Below are 21,314 nucleotides of genomic sequence, written 5' to 3'. Positions count from 1 at the left end.
GGCCGTGTGTGTGTGTGTGTGTGTGTGTGTGTGTGTTCCTGCCAGTGTAACAACACGCACACCTCAGGATCCTAGCTGTGCTAGGTGTCCGCAGCTGTTTGTGCCTCTACACACCCATCCGGAGGGCTGTGAGCAGGCGCGTGGTGCTCGCCGTGTGCTTCACACACTTCTCCCTGCTTGCACGCACATGGTCCATGTGCTGGGTTGCGTCTTCACAGCAGTCTGCATGTGGCTTTGTGTACTCCCATCCTTCCGCACACACACATCTCATCTGGATGTATGCACTCGGGCACAGCAGCATGTTCTGTGACCCGTTTGGCCGTGCCCTGTGAGGGGACACACCGGGCCTAACCCCTGTGTGCATCCCTCGCGTGTGTGTGTGCATCCAGCGCGTGCCCGGCAGCACCACCCATGTGCACGGGGGCCTGGGCCCGGCCCTGCTCCATGTGCAAGCTGCCCTGCCTGTCTGTGAGGCTGCAATCCCCAGACTGCTGAGGTTTTGAAAACAACCCCAGGACTGATCAGATTCAGGAACCGTTCTGCTGACAGGGACAGGCGGGAACGATTCGCCCCAGTACCGTTTCCTGCCTGGCTGAGGGAGGTGTAGCAGCACCGTGTACCTGTCAGCCCCACAGATCTCACTTGGCACTGCTGAAAATCTGATAACTCAGCAGAAAGCTGTTCGTTTCACTCCTCGGGAATGATGAAGTTTCGCTGAGCATCCCCAGCACAGCGATGGAGAGCTGGCTCTGGGGAGACCCTGCTGGCAGTGAAGGCGCTGCCATGGGGCTGTGCCACCAGGAGGCCTTGCCCTCAGGAAAATCTGCTGTGGAGAGGGAGTCCTAGCAGGGAGTTTCTTCTGGCCTCAGATTTACCTCGTAAACAGTTTCCTTGTTATTTTGGCTCCTATTAACAAGGCTCGGTGCTGCTGCAGGAGTGCTGGGATAGATGAGGAGAGAATTCATCATCGAGCAGTTGGACAGTGCCGAGACCAGTCCTGTGGCAGGGTGACCCCCAGGAAGGGGCAGGAGTAGCTGAGGTTTACCCAAACATCACAGGTTAAAAAAAAAAAAAAACAACAATTTGGCTATTCCTAGGTCGCCTCCAACTTGCAATAAAAGGAGTTGGCTGCAGCTGTGCTCAGCACGATCAAGGAGATTGCAATTAAAGCCTGAAATGTGGCCAGGCTGCTTGAATTGCAATGGACTGAAGAAGTTGTAAACTCTGTGTGGTCAGTCTTTTTTAGGTAATTTATGCTTTCATTCCTAAAAACTGCTTCAGAAGATGCACTTTGTGCCTCGTTAGAAGGCCTGGGTTGGCAGGACTAAAGAGAGGAAGTTGCAGAGCTGAACTAGAGGATTTCTCCAACTCCGGTCTAGCCTCAGGCACCACTCCTGTGGGGCTGTGCTGACCTCTGGATCACAACACTCATGGTTATGGGGGATACTTCAGCCTTACACCACACAGCTTCACTTGGCTGCTTTGTGACCCTGGTCTTTTTTTTCCCAGGTTTTACCTGGGGCAAGCTCAGAGGAAACTCAGTGAGGAGGACGAGGAGCTGGGCCCTGGGTGGTACCAAGTTACAGAGGGAGGAAGCGCTCGCTCTCTGCCTGCTGCTCGTCCCTGTCCTCACCCCATCCCTGCCTCCACAAAGCTCCTCTGAGTGTGAATGTCCTGGGGCTGAGGAGCTGCCCGCATCTGAGCGCTGCTGAGCCAGAAGGGCAGGCACAGCTTTCCTCCTGCTCTGATCTCCGCCGTGTGGCCCTGCCGCAGTGAGTGGGAGCAGGGTTGAGGTGATGAGGGGCACGGCTCGGCAATGCGAAGGCCTTTTGCACCTGATGCCCATTCCCCAGGGAGCTTGGCGGATGGACATTGCCTGCTTATGGTTTCCTTGAGTTTCGCTGAAGTGGTGAGGAGGGGCTGTAGGCGATGTGGGGGTGGGAGCTGAACATGGGTGATGGGAGATGTGGTCCCTCCAATGCGTGATTTCAACCGGGAGCTTGGGAACCACTTCCAGGCGCTGGCTGGCCCAGCCAGGGGCTGGTTCCTTGCCTGTCCAGGTGACAACGCTGGTTCCTTTTTCCTCAGTGCTGGCTGCTGGCAGCTTCGCTTTCCCCCGGTGCCCCTGGTGGCCAGCCTTGGTGGCCTTTCCCTCGAAGAGGCCCTCCAAGATCTGGCCTGACCCAGCCAGGCATGGTAGTGCTCCTTTGCTCCTGCAAGAGACGGAGAAAGCCTGAGCCCCCCTGTCCTTTCCTTGTGTATCTGCGCTGTGCATGCCGCTGTTTCCCCTGTAGCAGGCACCTGGCGTTGCTCTGCCCTGTACCCGTATCGCAGCTCCCTTCCCGGCTCTGTCTGGATAAAGGAGTGTGGTGGAGGACATTTTTGGGGGTGCTTGTAGGAGAAACCTGGAGGCTGCTGGGCAGAGGGAGCATCGCCTGCTGTAAATCCTGCCTGGAGCTGCAGGACAGGGAGCCCCCATCGGTCTCTCAGTAAGGCAGCCACCTTCTGTGGCTCTGGGCAGCTGTTTGATCGAGCTGGTGATCTTTATCCACACAGGAAAATAACGGGATGACCGTGCTCTGGTGCTGCAGTGTGGCTAGGTAAGAAATTGCCTGGAAGGGTCAGCAGGCAAGGATTAGGTGGAGGCTATGGGACCTTTAAGTTTTCGTGTCTCTTTGCTGGAATTCAATGCAGAACTGATGTGGGCTATTTTCAGTGAGTCACATTATTTGGTATATTAAACTCAAAAATGTGCCAAGAAAAAAAAAAGCTGGTAATTTTTGCAAATACTTTGCACTGATGTCATGAAGCTATGCAGTTCAACACAGATGCCCTGACATTTAGCTGAGCTAGTAATATGCCATTTGCGGACGGATGCTCATCTCTCAGGTTTTTAAGGACAAGTGTCCGATGTGTCACGCTGAATCAGAGACAGATCTCTTCCTCAGCTATGACTGCGACAAAAGTGCTTTACTGCTCCATCATTTTCTTTCTTCGTGGCTTGCTTTTTGGGTTCTGTTTGTTTTGGTGCTTGATATCCACATGACGTTATACACGAGCAGATTGGGGTAAGGCTGTCTGAAATGCAGACTGCGTGCACAAGGTAATAGCACATGGCAGGCACAGCGAGGAGATGCAATAGCTTTGGACAAGTGTGCCTGGGGTGTGCCTGCGCGTCTGGTGCTTTAGCCTGAAAAAGCACCTCAGGCTTTAAGGAAAGAGTTAATAAAGGAGCCGATGACAATTGACAGAGCTTCTCTGATCACCCCTGGGAACACCGGCTGTAAAAGTAGAATTGTTCCTGAAGAGGAATCTGATGCATGATTAATGTTTATTCTATAAAACCAAGGGTCCTGTGGGTTGTGCTGGCTTTTTATAGCTGCATGGGAATATCAGGATAAGACTTTTCTTGCAGAGCCAGGGAAATGCATTTCTATAAAAGGAAAGCAGTGCCTCCTTATAAAATCCAGTGCTGGAGCGCGTTCTGGAGCCCCAGCTTAGCAAGCCGTGTGCACTCACAGAAACGTGCAAAGGCAAACAGACCCAACCGTGCTCGTGCCTGACCTCCGCCCCGAGCCGCAAGCGATTTAGGAGAGGGCAGCGCGCTGAGTGCCCGAGACCCCGAGGACGCAGCTAGTTCCAGCGGAGCACGATGCGTGCCGCAGCTGGCAGAGCCACCCCATGCTGCCAGCGGCCTCGTGGTAGTGTCACCCAGCCGTGCTGCTGCCATGCAGCCTGGAGCCCAACGCGCTGCCTCTGTGCAGCCTCAGTCTTGCCTCCTGGGGAGGCTCCGGCCGCTGCAGCCATCCGCAGCGTGGCCCTGGGCACGCGTACGGTGCCGTGGGGCACACTCGCTCGAGGAATCCTGAACTGCGGGGCTGGTAGCGGGAGCGCGGCCCTTTGGGCTGTTTCTGGGTAGACGTGAGCAGCTCGTGGAGGGTTTGATGTCGGTTCAAAGCGAAATTCCCCGGGCTGGCCGTACTTCTGTCGGCTTTTGAAAGTGAACTCCCGGATTTACGGCTTCCACACAAAGCGTAAGAGGTCAGCGGGGGGGACGCGGCGTGAAGCAGATGAAGGAAATTTAGCAATAATGGCTCTGCGAGGCGGTTCAGTAAAACTTCAGAGGCGAGGCTGGGCGAGACGGGGAGGTAACATCCTCTGTTGTGTTGTTTGCTTGCTGCTGGTTGGCTGGGAAGATCCGCCATGAGGAGAAGACGTGCTATAAGGCTGTCCAGACGAGCGAAGAGGGGCCGTCGGCCTGCGAGTACCAGGGTCCGCTCATGGTGCTGGCCCAGAACTGCGCCGTCATGCACAACCTGCTGGGGCCAGCATGCATCTTCCTGAGGAAGGGCTTCGCAGAAAACAGGCAGCCTGTACGTAAGTTACACCCAGCCGGGCGAGACACGCACAAAGCCGTGTGGACGCGAGCCGGGGACGCGGAGCTGCCCGCGTGCTCCCTGTGCGTGGAGCTCCGTAACCCCCAGCCCTGGGTCCTGGAGCATCCCGGCTCCAGCTAACGCAGTCACAGGCAAAGGTCAAAGCTGAAGCATGTGCAGAGAGGTCCCTGTGCCTAAATGGCAAGAAAGGATGATTTAAACAAAAAAAAATGCAGCTATGGAAGATAGATCCAAGCCTACACTCGAGTAGATGTAGTCACATGGATTCAGGAGAAGGACTTAAGACCCCGGGACTTGTATAATCAGATGGACTCTGGAGGAGTCCAGTGTTCAAAGCTGTTATTCCAACAAGACATTCACTTCTCATTCCCAGAGGCTCAAATTAGCATTTAGGGCCTAAGTAGCCACTTAGATGCAAATCAGAGTATCCATATTGGGAACAAGCTGTCCCACAGAGATGCCCGTATTTGTTACTGTTCCTGTCAGCTCCCAGTGAGCACGCTAATACAAGCAGAAATGAGCATGCATCTGCCTCCTCACAGAAGCCCAAATGCAGTCTCTTGTACGCTTTCATGCACAGCCTGACACTGCAGCCATCCTAGCCAAATAAATCAAAGAACATCAGTCTGGCCTCGTATTTGCAAATAGTGCCAGGCTACCAAATGCTATTGTCCCTGCACACACGGATAAACAGAGAACCACGTCTGTCCACTCCGTCACACCTCCTTGTAACTGTGCTCATATGCTTCTGATGTAAATGTTTATATATAAGCAAAGAAAGTAGGTATTTTCATGTAAATTCAGTATCTTTATAAGCAGTAGAGCATATTTTCTGCACATATACATTAAATTTCTACAGTAACATGAATGTAAAGACATACGCAAAGGAATCATTAACACACGTTTTATGGATATGCGTAAGTGGACATGTGTTGTTTTACATTAATCCAGTGCACTCCATATCCTCTGGTGAAACAAAGCTCACCCCAGTTTCCTGAGAGTCAGGGCTTTCTCGCCCCTATAAGAAATGTCTCATATCCCTCTGCATGGACACGGTTATCTGCAGCCGTAGGAGACACCTAGAGCTTGATTTCTGAAACCTCATCTTCAACCATCAACCTAAAAAAGATCCGTCAGTCATTATTGATCACAGGGCCTTTGTTCTCGTTAACCTTCAGCCGCTAAGTGATCACGCATGCCTTGAGCCACTTCACTGACCCACAGGGCATGGTGTTCTCACACCAGTGCACCTACTGGTGCTGGCTCCCCACCACAGGACACGGGTCCAGCTTCCAGTGGAAGGCTCATGCTGACAGAATCCATCCTGTTCAGGCCCTGGGAACTCACCGTACCCCAAAGAGTTTCCAAAATGAGATCAGTGATGTCTCTACCCTGGTGTAGCATAAGTACCTGATCAACAGCTTTACTTCTACTGGCTGTAGAGCAGCAGGACTTACTGTGCATAGAGCAGAAATAAGTGAGAGTAAGGCCATGACGTACCATGACTCTCTGAGGGTCACCTCTGCTCATATCTAGGTTCTGAACAGTTTTGTTCCTCTTTCCATATGTTCTCCAAGAGCCTTAGAGTGATTCAGCCCATTTCTTCCTGAGCGCTTTTCCTCCTTAATCATTTTAGGGGATCTTTTTTTTTTTTTTTTTTTCAAATTTAAACCAGAAAACCTCTCCGTGACGTTAGTTCCCGCTTGAGTCACATTTTTGGAGGGACAGAAAACCCTCCCCCTCCTCCTGCGTTCGCAGCCCGCGGCTCCGTGACGCTCGAAGCCGCGCGTGCGAGGATATGCGCAGAGCCCCGCCGGCGCCAATGCCCTGGGGTGCGACACCCGAGCCGGTGCTGGAGCCCCCGCTCCCGACGCGTGTCGGTTGCAACATGGCCTTCGGTGAGCGGGGAGGAGGACGCTCTCGTGACGGCTGCGCTGGAGGTGTCGGGACCGTCGGTCACCTGCTGCAACGGGGTGGGAGGGCGGTAAGGCCTCCTGCGCCCGGCCCCAGGTGTTGGGGGGGAGCCGTTTTATTTCTTGGCGCTGATGGAAGCAGAACAAATGGGATGACATGTTTGAAAATACCAGGTCTGTGAGGGATGAAGCCGCGGAGCCAGCGTGCTCCGGCAGCTCCATCCAGCACAGAGATGCCTCTGGGAAGGTTATGAGCGGCGAGCTGGTCACTTCTCTGGCACAGCCCCCTCTGCACAGACGTAAAGCAGCGGGTGTCCTAGTTTGCTGTGCGCTCCGAGCAGCCGCCATTAGTTGCCAGAGGAGCCCGTGGTTAAATAGCAAAGGATCATCCTTCTCAAACCCAGCAAGGACACTGGCTCCGGGGCCGTGTGGGGAGGCTGCAGGACACCTGGAAGGCAAGGAGAAAGTCCCCACGGTTGAGGGGAAAAGCCGAGAGTCAGCCGACAAAAGAGATGGCGTTTCTGTGTTTCCAAATTCTCAGATGCTTTGGATTTGCCTGGGAGCGATGAGAGGAATTAGGAAGGGCGTTTAAACCCGAAAGCAGTGCATTTCCATGCTCATCTCTTCTTCTTGGTGCAGTGGTGGAATTTTCCTATGCTCTTTTATATCCTCCCCCTCCTTCCACGAAATTGAAATTGGATGTTTGAAGTTGCAGTGTTTCCTGAACATGGTGAATCCTCGTCCTGTTTCGTTTGTAGATGACCTTGACGATGTACCTGTCGTGTGTCTGCCTTCATGCCTGGTTTCAGAATGCCTGTATGGGGAGCCGAGGCTGGGGGGAAGGGGCAAGTCCCTCCCTTCTTGGGGGGACTGCAGGAGATGGCACTGGGACGTGGGCTGCAAGAGAGCTCCTGGCTGTCCCTGTCCTGCCAGCAGGACAGGAATCAAGCAGGGACACAGGCAGATGATGTTACAGAGCTTCTGGCTACAGGAGCAGCTTCCAGCTGGTTTGATCTGGCCGTTTCAGCAGGAGCTCAGGAGGATGCAGTCACAGCCATAGAGCAGCTGCTGCAGCGCCGGTCTCTGCTCCAGGACTCGGTGCTGGGGAGCGATGCAGGAGCCCTGAGAGGTGGGGAGCCCACACGCAGGGCCTGTGCTGGCCCAGGTTCCTTCTGTCCCGGGGGAGCATCTGTTACCCCCCGTCCAGCAGACAAGGAGAGGGGCTTCCACGGGGAAGTGTGCAGGCTGAAACCCGCCCTGGTGGGGAGGAGAGCTGGGAAGCCTTGCTAGGTAGATGGTATTAAACATGTCATCGCCTTCTTGTTTCTTCTCTCACTTTCTGGCTCGTCCCAGAACTGTTTGCACCACCGAGTGCTGTTCTGAAACTGCAGCTGCGGCAAGCCAAAGACTTTAACACAGTGTGTTCTCTTTTTGCAGGATAGAGAACTGCGCCCAGAAGAAATCGAAGGTAAAACTTGTCGCTCCTTCTGTGTCACCTTTCTCCCTGTCCAGGCTGGCCATTTCCAGGTTGGCCCCCAAGGGGTGGTAAAATAATCTGTGGCAAATCAAGGGAGGTGATTACTGGAATAATTCCTGGCAGCCTAAGCAAAAGAAATAGTATGTAAAACTGCAAGAGTGCTGGCTGTGGAGGAATTTACATCTAATGCAGCTTCTTCAAGGTGGGAGGATGAGTGAGGTAACGGCATATGGGCTGCCAGAGCACTGCTGTACACCCCAGCTCCCATGGAAAGCATTGTAAAGGATGGCTGTAGGGAAGCTGTTTTACCTGCTAACCCCTACAGTGATGGCTATGGAATATTGTGTAGGGGTAAAAGTTGGGAAAACTCACTGCTTCCAGTGCCTTTAAGGAGTGCGGTTCAGGAAAAATCACTTTGTGGTACTTCAAAGCCTCTGTAGTCACAGCACGCTTTCCTGAAAGGGATGGGTCAGCAGTGCTGCTGCTAGAAGAGCTTGACACTGCTGCAGTTGTTGCTTCTTCACAGCGAGATCTGCTGGGAACACCTGCAGGATCTCAGAGACCGGCCTCATAAAGTGCTGCTGGCACTGGGGAGGTTTCTTGGTGTTTCAAGCCGTCTCTGACAACATTGTTCTTTTTGGATCCACTCCCACAGAATTAAGAGAAGCCTTTAAGGAGTTTGATAAAGACAAGGATGGGTTTATTAACTGCAGGGACCTGGGGAACTGCATGCGAACCATGGGCTACATGCCTACTGAGATGGAGCTGATAGAACTCTCCCAGCAGATCAACATGAACCGTGAGTAACGCCCACCTTGCTGAACCTCTCTGTGGCTGCCGTGCCCGCGCTGCTGCTTTGGGCTGTTTGTTTCCCGCTGTCTCTGTTACTTGGTGTTCCTTTCCCTCTCATTTTTGGTTGTCATTTTAGCTCCCTCTCATCCCTCTGCTCATTCATAGCCCCTAGCAGTCGATGCCCTTTTTATTGCTTATCAGATGAATGGGTTGTGTGGACCGTGCTGTATGGGAGCAGCATGTGGAAGAGTTGTCCTCCCTGCTTATGCTGTCAGGTGTAAAACTGCCCTCGATGTGGGCAGTTAGACCTTGGTGTTCAGCTCGTGGACGTCATCATGCTGAGGCTGGTGTCAGATGATGTCAGACTGAAGGCAACGACTGGAAGATGGAGATGTTTGGGTCAGAGTGGGAGGCGGATGGGCTGCTCACTGCTGTGGGTGTCTGTGATCTGCTGTGCCCCTGCGGGTGGGCTGCAAGCGAGCTGTGCTGGCAGCGCCGGGTGGGGGGCAGCTGCTGGAGTCACTGTGCTTGTGCCTCTTGTCTTTCACCGTCGTTTTTGTCACGACTTGTCCGTGACAGAGCGGGGTATTAGCCCTCAGCCAGGTGGGAGAAAGGAAACTCAGTGCATGTTGTTTCTGACCTAGGCTGATGTAGGAAAGACGAGTTACCTGGACAGGGAAATGGAAGGAGTTGTGACATACACAACCGCTTGCACATAAAAACAGCTGATAACCACGGCACACAAGGAGTTAGGAATTTGAGAGTGTTATTGCCAGCTGTCAGATGGGGGACAAACAAGAAAAGGGATAAATATGAAAATTAAACAGTTGGACATACATTAGCCACTGCTAATGAACCAAGACTCCACCACTGCTGCAGGGCACTGCCAGGGCATGCAGGAACGTCATGCAGTGCCCTCGCCATTTCTTTTGGCACAAGTGCAGCAGAGGGTTGCTATAAGCTCTAGTGGGACCAAGCCTCTAACACTCAGTATGTGATGCCATAAGGATGCAGCAGTCCATGGCGACACAGGCTGGAGTAGCTTGGGCTCATTCTGCATATCCCACAATCCAGGAAATACAACAGGCAGTGTAAAACTACCTCTGCTTTTCCTTCCACTCTCCTGCACCTTCTGTGCTTTGCTTTCCTGGAGAACCAAGCCCTCCAGGCACACAGAAGTGCAAAGTGAGCACTGGGCTTGGCTAATGTATGGAGTTCTTACACGCAATCTTTCGTCTTATCCCAAGTGGGTGGCCATGTGGATTTTGAAGATTTTGTTGAGCTGATGGGACCAAAGCTGCTGGCAGAAACTGCAGACATGATTGGTGTAAAAGAGCTCCGTGATGCCTTCCGAGAGGTGAGTGCTCCCCACCGTGTGCCCCTCAAAGAGGTGAGCAACAGGAGACAGGAAAGAGAGAAGACTCACTGGGGAAGAGAAGAGGAGGAGAGAGCAGCACAGTGGAAGACTAAGAGTCAAGCCAGACATGAAATGAGGGAGGAGCAGAGAAAGTCACTAAGATAAGGGAGCCCTTGAGGCAAGGAAGAGGAAATGGATGCAGTCAGAGCAGTAATGAGGGGTTTCTGAGGACAAAAGACAGGCTGGATCCAGACCAAAAGGAGCCCGAAAGAGAAAAAGGAGGGATGCAAAGGAATGCAGAAAAAATAGGGCACTCAGGAGCAGGACAGTACAAAGTCCAACCCAGAGAAAGATCCATTTCCATTAACTGTATTTCCCCAGCTGGTATTTTTCATGTGGTTGCAGTTTGACACCAACGGCGATGGGGAGATCAGCACCAGTGAGCTGCGAGAAGCCATGAAGAAGCTTCTAGGGCAGCAGGTGGGGCATCGGGATATCGAAGAGATCATCCGGGACGTGGACCTGAACGGCGATGGGCGTGTTGATTTTGAAGGTGAGAGGGGATGAGTGCTCCCTGTGCAGCTGCTCTAGTGTGAGTCAGAGTTTCAGCTCGGAGGCGGAAGCAGAAGGGAAGATTTGCATGCTCTGGGCCCAGGGATCCAAAATGTGGACAAACAAACAAACTAACTAACTAACTAACAAAAACAAATACAATTCTTCAGCTGAAGTGTTCATTTGTGTATCTTCTCTTGTTGCACCTCAATTTCAGCCAGGTCTCCATAGTTCTCACATGGAAAGGGAGATGCCCTGCCACAGAGAAACAGCTTCTGCTAAACCCGTGCAGCATCAGACTTCTTTTTACAGGGCATTTTCCTTTCCATTAAATCTATTGCAAGAGCTGTGAGAAGGCTGTATTTGTTTGGAAAAAAAAAAACATTACACCTTCCATTTCTTCTGTCTCACCTTATTATCTGGGTTTATAGAGAATTTGTTTCTGCACTGTTATGCCAGGAGATGGTCACATGCCAGATGTGCTCAGTAGCACTGTATATATCTAATCTAGATGTGTCATGTTAAATCCCACAGATAATTCATTTCTTCTTTCACTTTCCGTGCCAGAAGGAGTCGGAAAAAATACAAGCAGTTCGGCTACTATCCTAGCCATTAGCCGTGGCAGGAGTGATGTTGATAGAGCTCAGGATTCCTGGCAAGGGAAGCAGTTGATATCATCAGACAACTAAGAGGATAATAGAGCTGGAAGGTGTGAGAGCGTGGCAGGCTGCTTGTTTTCCTGGTGCAACCCTTTGCAATCAGGGTGAAGCACAGTAACGACAGAATTAAAATAAAATGCATGTAATTTTTTGGCTCAGAGGCATTCCTGGATCTCCTGCATGGCAAGGAGTCTCAGTCCTGAAGTTTCTGAGGGCTTTGGAAATGCTAAAAACTGGAAATGCCTCCCTAGAAAGCATCGGGTAGCTGCAGCAGTTCTAATGCACTGGCTGATTACCTGACAGTAGCTCTCCTTGTTTCCCACAGCTAAATTATGTTAGACAGCTAAAATACATGAAATGCTAGCCCAGTATCATTTTCTCTGTGAACTGCTGCTTTAGTTGTCAAAGGACAGCTCCATCAACGGAAAAAGAGAAGTCAAGGGGGTAATTTCCACTGCCCTCCTCTTTGCAGAGTTATTAATTTCTGGGCAATTCAAGCGCAGAGTGAAAACGCATTTCTATTTGATGGCATCCACACTCAATTTTAACAAGTGTAATTGACTCCACAAGCTGCAGGGTGGTGAAGAAATAGATCCAGGGTGTCCTTACCGCTAACCTGTATCTTCCAAAGCAAGGAATCCATCAAAGTAAACTTTTCTCTGCCAGAGCACCGGTACCTACCAAAACACTTTCCAACACCGGTGTTTCCTTCAGCTGGCAAGCTCACTAAGAACCTGCCGTGCTCCCAAGGCTCTAAATCAATGTTCCCTGAAATTACGGCGAAGGGAGGTGACACTTGCCATGATGTGTTGCAAGGGGCTGCTTGTACAAACAAGCCTGCCTGCGTGTAGGCTGGCTGGGAAGGAGTCGGAGCAATGCACTGCCCTGCTGGCGGGGTTGTGTGGCTGTATCTAACGCAAGGATCAGAGCCCCTCGTGTGTGGGGGCTCTCCAGGGCTGCTCCCGGAGCAGCACAGACCTGCCGTGTGGACTCGGTTTCCCCAGTTCCACCCCGGCTGCATGCTGTCTCCAGGGGGTGAGAGCTGGGGTGGGGACCTGGAGGTCTTTTGCTTCAGGGCTGTCTTTTCTTGTCGGTTGCAGAGTTTGTTCGCATGATGTCCCGTTGAAGGCTATTCTCAGCTAACGAATCAGCACCTTAGAGAGGGCAGAAGAGGACCTAGATGGAGCATCTAGCCCCGATGTTCCCACATGAAGGTTAATCGGCTGGCTGCAACTGGGACATTGCAAGGTGACCTGCTGCTCCTTCCTCACGGTGGTCCCCATGCCCCTCCACCCTTTCACACTGTGAAAGACTTGCAACTTCCTACAACTGGAACCATTCCTTCAAGACGATTGCAGGAAACCGCAGAGCCGGGACTTGCCATGATGCTTTCATGGGATATTTGCAACTTCAGACTCCTCCTCCCCAGCTTTATTCTCCCACCAGCTGCTGCAAAGCGAGAGCGGGAGAAATCCTGGTGGCTGGGTGGATGAGAACAAAGCCATTGGGACTGGTGGCGGCCTCAGGGCGTGCTCTGCACTTCTTGGTTTCCCTTGGTGAACCGTGTCTGTGTTTGCTGTCTGTGTGTGTGTCTATCTGTGTGGGGTTATTTATGCTTCCTCGGCACATATTCGCATCTCCTGTGGTTATGTTTACCAAGAGAAAATTCAAATACATGTCTTGCGGGGGGAAAGCGATAAATCTGCACGCTGAAACGAGGTGGAGCCTGGGTGTCCGTGTGAGAGGCGGCTGGGCTGGGGGAGAGGGGCTGGGCCAGATGGATACCGGGGCATCTACCGGGGTCTGGGGACGAGTCCGTGGTGCAGGACGTGGAAACAAAGCTGGCCATGAATCCTGCAGCTGGGCTCTGCCCTGCCTTCTGCTGGCCCTGTGCCGAGGGGCCTGGAGGCGAGGGCAGCGTGGAGGGCCCCCTCCCCGCTTCCAAGGGGGCAGGTGAGAGCCCTGCGGCCTTGGGGTAAGGAGCAGTGGGAGGAATGGCATGGAGTGGGGCTGGGTGGGAGGAGGACAAGCAGCAACAGCCAAACCTACCTTTCCAGACCATTTCAAACACCGCTGTCAGCGTATGCACGGAGCGGGGCCGTGCTGTAACGCTGCGGCTCCATCCCACTGGAGAGTGCTGTACCTCTCTGCAGCAGTGAGCAGGGCAGCAGTGTCCATGCCCTATGTGCTGGTTCCAGACACAGTGGATGCTCATCCTGTCCCCCCTTTCACCAGGATGCTCACAGCCTCCCACTCCCTTCCTCTACCCTGCCGGACTTGCAGTTGTCCCTTTTCCCTATGCAGTCCCAGTCACAAGTCACCAGAACTAATTTCTGCTCTGCCTCAAAGGGCTTCAGCGTTTCTGTGGGTTCCTCGGTGTAAATGGGAGTTGTTTTCCTCTCAGTTGCCTTCTTCCTTCAACTCGGAGATTAGGGACTGATATCCTTCTGCTTCCTTCATCTCAGATCTCTCACTTCCCAGGTTCCTCTCACATTCTCTGGTCCCACAAATCCGTGTCCCCAACAAGGATTTTCTCTTCTGCTTTGCTGTTGCTGTGCCAGCCAGCGCAGCTGCAGCAGTGACTGATATCCCAGCAGTGGGAAAACTGTGGTTCTGTTTGTGTGTGTGTGTAGCTGTGTTTGCACAGCCATGTGCGCTGGGCAAGGTCTGTGTGTGCACACGTGAAGGCAGGGAGCGCAGGTAGGTACCTGTGAGCGCAGCAGCAGCAGGGTTTATTTGCAAGTTGGGTGCATGCGGGCTCTGCACCGCTCCTTGTGTAGCTGGCCCACTCTTAGAGCCAAGAAATTGGAAAATGTGTATTTACAGCTCTCTGTATTTACGGGTACAGCAGCTCAGGAGACCAGGGCAATAAAACTGGGCAGAGTCCTGCTGCCTGTGCGCACCCCGGGGAGGGAGCAGGACCTGTTGGGCCTGTGCCTGCCCTGGGCAGTGCTTGCACACCAACTGCTCTGCCTACAGCCGAGCAGGGGCTGCCCTTTCCCATCCATGCTCCCTGCGTTTGCAGCCTGGCAGAGCCGTGTTTGTCCTCCCAAGAAACGGGGAGGCCGGTGTTAGGGGACGGGCGGCCACAGGGCACCTTGGTGCCATATCAGAGGCAGCCCTGGAGCCACAGCTGCTTTCAAGGAAAGCTGAGCCTGTGCCAAATGACCCCTGGCTGCTTTCTGCCAGTTTTTGCGGTGACACTGAGCAGGTCACACAGGGCAGATCTCCCAGCTCTGTTTTTTCCTCCAGCAGAAGCTCTTGCTGCAAGCCTGGCTTTATTTGCATAAGAAAACCCGAGTAATCCCAGGGAGTTTTACTACTTTCTTGTGCTGGCAGGGTCAGAGATTAGAGCTCCAATCTAAATAATCTAATTCCAGAGATAATCCTTTTGCTCTCCTCTTCAAACCCCTACCAGAGAGGCTTCCAAAGAGCTCTAGGCAGCAAGGCAGAGCGGGGCGGCCAGGAACCGGGCCCCACAGCCCTGTGGGGTCAGGAGCTGGCCCAGGGGGTGGGAAGACGGCCCCGAGCCTCCCAGCGGTGGGTTACTGGTTACTGTAAGCAGCGGGTTACTGGTTACTGGGGCTGGTTACTGGTGCAGATGTGGCCTTCCGCTGGGTGGCTCAGCGGGTCGGTGACAGGGAGCGGGTGTCCAGCCTGTGGGTGCTTTGGACACTGCGGGGGAACCCTCACCTGGGGCAGGACGAGGGAGAAGGGGCTGAAGTTGCACCTGGGGAGGTTTGGGTTGGATGTTGGGAAGAACTTTACTGAGAGGGCTGTGAGGCACTGGGACGGGCTGCCCAGGGACGTGGTGGAGTCACCATCCCTGGAGGGCTTTAAAGCCGTTTAGATGTAGGGCTGAGTGCTGTGGGTTAGGGGAGGACTGGCAGGTGGCAGCTCAGAGCCTGCACTCTGATCTCCGAGGTCTCCCCCAGCCCCTGACGAGGACCCGGGCACAGCCTCGGGGCCGCCCCTGAGGCAGCGGCCGGGCCCCCCCCTCCCCCCCGCCCCCCTCAGCCCGCCCCGCCCCCCCGCCCGTTGCCCCGGCAACCCGCCCGGCTCCCCGCTTCCCGCCGCCATCCCACCCTGCTCCGCGCGCCGGCCGCGCTGGAGCTCCCCGATTGGCGGAGCGCCCCGGTTGGGCGGGGCTCCTGCACCGTGTGGGCGGGGCTCTCCGCACCGCGGCTCGGCGAGGGAGCCTCGCCCCCTTCCCGCCGTCCCCGCGGCCGCTCTGCCTCCCCCGTCTCCCATTGGCTGCCGCCTCATGAATATGCAAAAACACCCCTCCTCCGCCCAATCCCGCGCGGGCGGGGCGTTAAGATATTCACGGCGGCGCGCTCCCATTGGCTGAGACGCGGCCCTCCCCGGCGGCGGGACCGGAGCCGGGCGCCCCCTGGCGGCGGCAGGAAGGGGCGGGCGGGCGGCGGGCGCGGCGCCGGGAGCCCGGGATGGGGGGCGCGGGGGCGCCGCTGCCGCTGTCGGCGCCGCTGCTGCCGCTGCTGCTGCTGCTGGCGGCGGGGCGCGTGCGGGGCGCGGCGGGCGGCCTGGCCGACAGCGTCGTGTGGGCCGTGAACGCCGGCGGGGACGCCCATGTGGACGTGAACGGCATCCACTTCCGCAAGGACCCGCTCGAGGGCCGCGTGGGCCGAGGTGAGGGCAACCGGGGCGGAGGGACCGGGCGGGGGGACCGCTGCCCACGGGGCTCGTCCCTTCCCGGTGTGGCTGTGGAGCTCAGCCGGGAACCGGGCAGGGAGCAGGGCCCCCCCCCGGCACGCTGCGATGCCCCCTTTGGGTGCAGCCCCCCCCGGGCAGCCCGCGGGGCCGGGCACACGGAGGGGGCTTCACCCCTCGGGGCCGTGCCTCCCCCCCTGGGCTTTTATCGCCCCTTTGCCCTGCTCCTGGCTGGGAGGCAGCTGTGGGGTGGCTGCCTGGGAGCACGCCGCTGCTCTGGGCTGCTGGAGCCTCAGCCCTATAGGCCCCATAGGGCACAGAGCACGGCTGGGGGCTGTGTGCGTGCGGTGGGTACGGCTCGGCCCCGCTCAGCCGCCCCGCGCACACCCCGTGCTGTGAACCCAGCTCGCTGCCACAGCTCTGCCAGCAGCCTCTGCTACGTGGCCGCCGGCTCTTCCTCTCCGGTTACCTCCGTGGCTATTCATGGACTCTCTCCATACTCAGGCTTCCCTCTGACAGGAGCTGACTTTCGTGGAGCCTCGGGCTTGTTATCGCTATGATCTGGCCCTAAATGTGCGGGTGGGAGGCCAGGTTCAGCTCCTCGCCCTCTGTGTTTCTGCTGATCACAGCCTCCGGTCTCTGTGCCCTGGTTTGAGTGGTAAAGAGCAGCTGTGTGTGAAACAGGAGACTGAGAGCTGGTATTAATTTCCTCCTGCTCGTTTGCGTTGGCTCCATCTTCGGCAATGTGTGCCGGGTTGGTGGTTCCTGCTTTGTCTTGGCCGGTGCCGTGTCTGTTCCCATGGAAATAGGGGTGGAAATGGCAAGTGTCAGCGGAGAACTTGGTCGGGATCAGCTTCTGAGTGGAGTGCCGGCGGGCAGAGGGTGTTCGCTGCCCCTGCTTGGTGGGGGATGGATCCTGAGCCCTCAGGGCACGCAGCGGTTTGCACTTGGGCAGTAACCCTGACACAACAGGATGCCACAGCAGGGTGAGACCTTCTGAGGGCTGCTTGAGAGGTGGCAAATTAGTGAGCAAGAAGGGACAACACCTGAGAAAATAACAGAAATCACAAAAAAAAGAAAAACCTATTTGGTTGTACTGCTTGGGCCCTTCTTGGGGGCTCTACAGGTACCTGCAGATGGCTGATGGAGCTGCTGGTGCTCCTGAAACCCTTGTGTACCCTCCTGCATTCTTTTCCTGTCTTCCAGCCGATGCTTACTGCGTGGCTGTGGTGAGAAGAAAGGGTTTCGTAAGATCTGTGCAATGCTTTTCTCCCTTCTGCCACCCCCCAGGTTTTTGCTGAAGGAGCGCACGTCTCCAAAACCTGATGCCGTTGCCTCCTGACTTCAGATGTGCTGAATGAATGAGTCCAGTCAGTCCTGAAGTGACTGCTTTGGTTTCGCACTCAGAGTTTGTACTTTGGAAACGTTGTAAAAATATTCCAGGCGTTTTTCCTCTTTGAAGCAGGAGTCCAGGGCCAAGTCCGCTGGCTCTGTGCCCTGTTTGTGAAACCAAGTCTTCTTTTTGAAATGGTGCGAGTGAGTTTGCTCTCTCTTAGGCTGCAGCAGGCCCAGACCTGCTTTTATACAAGACCCAGGTTCTGGGATTTTGGCTACCTCTGCTCCTCCAGTAGTGCCTCCTCCTGGTCTGACCCAGGGAGGCAGAGGGGTCTTACTGGGGCAGCAAGTGCTAAGGCCACAGCGGGAGTTAAGCGTGTAAGAGTAACTCAAGTGTCTCTTCCTTGTGCCTCGCCAATTAACCATTCCTCTCGCTGTTTTGTGCTTGAAATCCAGCTTCCGACTATGGCATGAAGCTGCCGATCTTGCGGTCCAACGCAGAAGATCAGATTCTGTATCAGACGGAGCGTTACAACGAGGAAACCTTTGGCTACGAAGTTCCCATCAAGGAGGAGGGTGACTATGTGCTGGTCTTGAAGTTTGCAGAAGTGTATTTTGCACAGTCTCAGCAGAAGGTAAGCAACAGCTCCGTGCCACTGAGTTTTACTGACTCTGATGCAAATTCCTGGCTGAGCCTGCATGCCCAGGCTGCCTCTGCTGCTTTGCATAGAGAGGTGTGAGGTGAGGCACCAGTGGTCAGCTTCACAGAGCTCTGAAGAGGGAGGTCTGGAACCTGGAGCTCTCTTTCACATTACAAATACACATTTGGCTTGGAAAACTGCATTACAAAGGAGTGTTCACACAAACAAACACAGGCACCTCTGCATGACTTGCATTAAAGTCTTAGGATCTGTTTAGGCTGTGCTGTGTTTGAGAAATGTTCTTACCTTTCTCTTGGCCACTGGCTCCTGATGCAAATGCATGCCTGTGCCGAAGCAAGTATTGCACACACTGAGTCAGGGAAGTGGTCTGGGTAAAATAAACTACTCAAAACAATCTTTACAAATGTAATAAAACTTGATAATGGTTCAAACTGACCGTGGAAGCATAGAGTTAAATTCAACCCTCATTATAGCTCTTTGGAGATAAATAATCCTTGCCTACTTTTGAAATCCTTCCTGTACAGACATGGAAGCAGCAGAACAAAGAACCCAAAGCCCTGTGATAAATTGGGAGAGAAGTGGTGTGTGGTTTGGTCTGGCTTTCCCCCCCTCAGTCAGCTGCTTTAGAGCCCTGCTTCTTAAACAGGGTGCCACCTTCCTGCCAGAGAAGTACTTCTGGGAACAGAACTGGTGGGGCTGGCTTACAGATGGGATGCAAAAAACAACCGCAGATCAGGCTGAAGAGCTGAGGCATCTTTGGCCGAGCTCTTCTTCATGTGGCTCTGCTGGGATTCCCCAGGTGCTGAGCGAAGTTTGAGTCATTATGGCCCCGAGGAGGACTTTCACTTTGAATTCAGATGTGGTTAGCAGTTCAGCATTTTACCTCCTTCAGCCCCTGCATCCTGTCAATAGCTTCACCGAGTGCTTCCTGTTCCCTGCTTTGCTTCAGGCAGTTTGTTAGAAACGGCCCAACTCCCTCGCTGTGGTGTGCCGCATCCTCCCCGGGGTGGTAGGAGCAGGCCCTCAGCCAGTAGGTGTAAAGTTGCGAAAGAAAAGCACAAATAAAACAGCAGAATTGGTCTGTCCTCTGGGAATTATGTTGAAGGTACGAGGCGAATTTCAGGGTATTTAAAAGCAACCTTAATGCTTCAGTGTCCTTTTCTGGCTGCTTCTGGCCTCTGAATCCTCCCCAAGGGAGTGGAGTGTGTGTGGTGGTACAGTGTGTGTTGCAATGCTCTCTTGTTCTGGGTGCAGAACAAGCAGAGACCTTTCCTCTTCTGTTCCTCTTTCAACTGCTGCCTGCCTGAATCCGTTCTGACAGTGTCATTCCTTCTGCCCCGAAGGTTTTTGATGTTCGCTTGAATGGCCACGTAGTGGTGAAGGACTTGGACATTTTTGACAGAGTTGGACACAGCACGGCTCACGATGAGATCATTCCCATGAGCATCAAAAAGGGGAAGCTGAGTGTCCAGGGAGAGGTTTCCACGTTCACAGGAAAGCTCCACATTGAGTTTGTAAAGGTAACAAGGCTTTGGTCAGAGCCCCGAGATTCCTTTTCCCCTCCATCCCCAGCCGTGCGATGTGGCTGTGTGCTGGGGGAGGAGAGGTGATGGGAGGTGGGGAGATCATTTCTTCTGTCATTATTTCATGTGCTCACTGATTTCCTTCTTCACTTTCTCTAGGGCTACTATGACAATCCGAAAATCTGTGCCCTGTACATTCTGCAAGGAACAGTGGAAGGTGAGCTTCGTTCCTGAGCCAGAAGGCTCCTTCCCCTTGGAGAGGGCTCCTTCCCCTTGGAGAGCAGCCTGTTGCTTCTCAGACCATGAGATCATAGTTCCTGCTGACCCACCTCTGCCAAAACTGTTTCTTTTTCAGCAAGTTCCCACAGGGTGCAGTTGCAGAATGAGATAGGTGTCAGTGTTTTCCTACCCTGTAAGCGCACAAAGCTGCGTCGTTGGCAGAATGAGTACTGTGAATTTGGTTCAGGGCTTCCTGAGTACGGGGTAGAGAAGGGAGCATGTCTGGTCAGTCTTGGGTTATAGCTGCAGATGAATTCCCTCTGGCCTCAGATGTCAGCAGTGGCCCTGCAGACAAGTAATTTATGGAGCTCTTCTAGCTGGTGGTTGTGTTCCTTACCTGGAGCTTTGTTTTGCTTCCTCAGCTCTGAAGACGAGGCAGTGTTGTTTTTTTCTCAGATCTCAGTTCCTCTGGTAGCACAGTCCTCGCTCTTTCAACCTCTCTGCAAGTCTGTGCTGGAGTTGGAGCCCCTCTAGCTCCTGAACAGGGGAGTTTGAGGATCCCTGTGACTGGTGTTTCAGTCTTCCTTAGCAGTGTTCAGGGATCGCTGAGTGCTCTGTACCTGGTGTGTGTGTGGTGGTTGGGAAGGGGGCTGCTGGGGTTATTTCCTGGGTTAATCCTGCAACCTTTGGTCTTGTTCACCAGATGTTCCAAAGCTACAGCCACACCCAGGTCTGGAGAAAAAAGAGGACGACGACGACGAGGATGAATACGACGATGGCTCCAGCGTTAAAAAACAGGCAAATAAGAACCGGGTTCAGTCAGGCCCACGCACACCAAACCCCTATGCCTCGGACAACAGCAGCCTCATGTTCCCTATATTGGTGGCCTTTGGTGTCTTTATTCCTACCCTCTTCTGCCTCTGCCGGTTGTGAGAGCAAAGCCCCACAGAGCATCAGCCGAGGGGCTGGGAGGGAAGGAGTTGGACCAAACACGGTTGCTTTCAATTTCTCCATACTGTTCATAATTTAAGGAAAAAAAACAAAAAAAAAAAAGGTGATTCATTTGGAATGAATAGCAGGTTCGGGTAAGAGGAAGCTTACCTTCCCCCTGCCAGCAAGCAGCGAGGCCCTCACCTTCCCCTTCGCCATGTGCAGCCTCTGATCCTCCCTGGGGCATCCAAGAGCAAACTGAGTCCTGGCTGTGTACTGGGCTACTGGAAGCTGATGCTAGCGGTCCTGGGCCATGTCCCACGCTGAAAGAAAGCCATGTGCTGCAAGATCTCTGCGTCGCTGGGTGGAACACGGTTCCCTAAGCAGGGACGCAGCTCGTGAAATGAGGCCTGGGTGCACATCTTGTCCGGGAGCCTGGAGGTGTTGTGGTGCCGTTGGGTGACCGACGACCGTGGAGGACAGAGGCTGGTTCTTCAGCATCTCCCTGAACGTGCAGCACGATGTATGGTACTCGCCTGCATAAAGACACCGAGACTCCAGCTGGCTGCTCAGCCTCTGGGGGGACCTTTCCCTTCCTGAGGGTGCAAGCTGTGCCGGGAGCAGAGGGATTTATCTGGCCTGATGTGCTGCACCAGCTGGGAGAGACTTTCCTAGCCTTGTAATGTTAGAGCCGTGGCTGAGGGATTCTGATGTAGCCTGCAGGAGGCTGGTGCCTGCGTCTGATCAGATGCACTTGTTTTCTGTATTGATTATGGCTTTTGTTTCCTTTAGTATCTTTTTATTTTCAAAGGTTCGTTTTAAGCCCA

General features: G+C 54.0%; 2 protein-coding genes across 8 annotated transcripts in view; both read left to right on the top strand.

Moving 5' to 3' along the window:
* The window catches only part of CABP1 (calcium binding protein 1), a 52,643-nt gene extending 39,778 nt beyond the window's left edge, over positions 1 to 12,865 (top strand). For 3 of the 7 annotated variants that reach the window (XM_084538960.1, XM_084538955.1, XM_084538957.1), the window contains 6 exons: positions 4,197 to 4,373; positions 7,748 to 7,778; positions 8,443 to 8,586; positions 9,827 to 9,936; positions 10,342 to 10,489; positions 12,248 to 12,865. In XM_084538960.1, the coding sequence (XP_084395086.1) occupies positions 4,281 to 4,373; positions 7,748 to 7,778; positions 8,443 to 8,586; positions 9,827 to 9,936; positions 10,342 to 10,489; positions 12,248 to 12,273 (552 nt within the window). In that variant the 5' untranslated portion in view covers positions 4,197 to 4,280 and the 3' untranslated portion in view covers positions 12,274 to 12,865. Of the gene's footprint in view, positions 1 to 4,196; positions 4,374 to 6,078; positions 6,382 to 7,747; positions 7,779 to 8,442; positions 8,587 to 9,826; positions 9,937 to 10,341; positions 10,490 to 12,247 lie in introns of those variants that run through there. The other 4 variants (XM_084538956.1, XM_084538961.1, XM_084538958.1 and 1 more) reach the window with 2 other exon arrangements.
* A 2,717-nt stretch (positions 12,866 to 15,582) lies between these two features.
* Positions 15,583 to 21,314, top strand: MLEC (malectin). The gene is made up of 5 exons (XM_084539062.1): positions 15,583 to 15,797; positions 17,610 to 17,788; positions 19,159 to 19,335; positions 19,498 to 19,555; positions 20,261 to 21,314. The coding sequence occupies exons 1-5, from the start codon at positions 15,596 to 15,598 to the stop codon at positions 20,488 to 20,490; spliced, it is 846 nt and encodes a 281-aa protein (XP_084395188.1). The 5' UTR covers positions 15,583 to 15,595; the 3' UTR covers positions 20,491 to 21,314.

This window comes from Aythya ferina (assembly GCF_964211825.1).
Source record: "Aythya ferina genome assembly, chromosome: 17".
In the NCBI taxonomy this organism is placed as follows: domain Eukaryota; kingdom Metazoa; phylum Chordata; class Aves; order Anseriformes; family Anatidae; genus Aythya; species Aythya ferina.
This window is presented reverse-complemented; position numbering and strand designations above follow the sequence as displayed.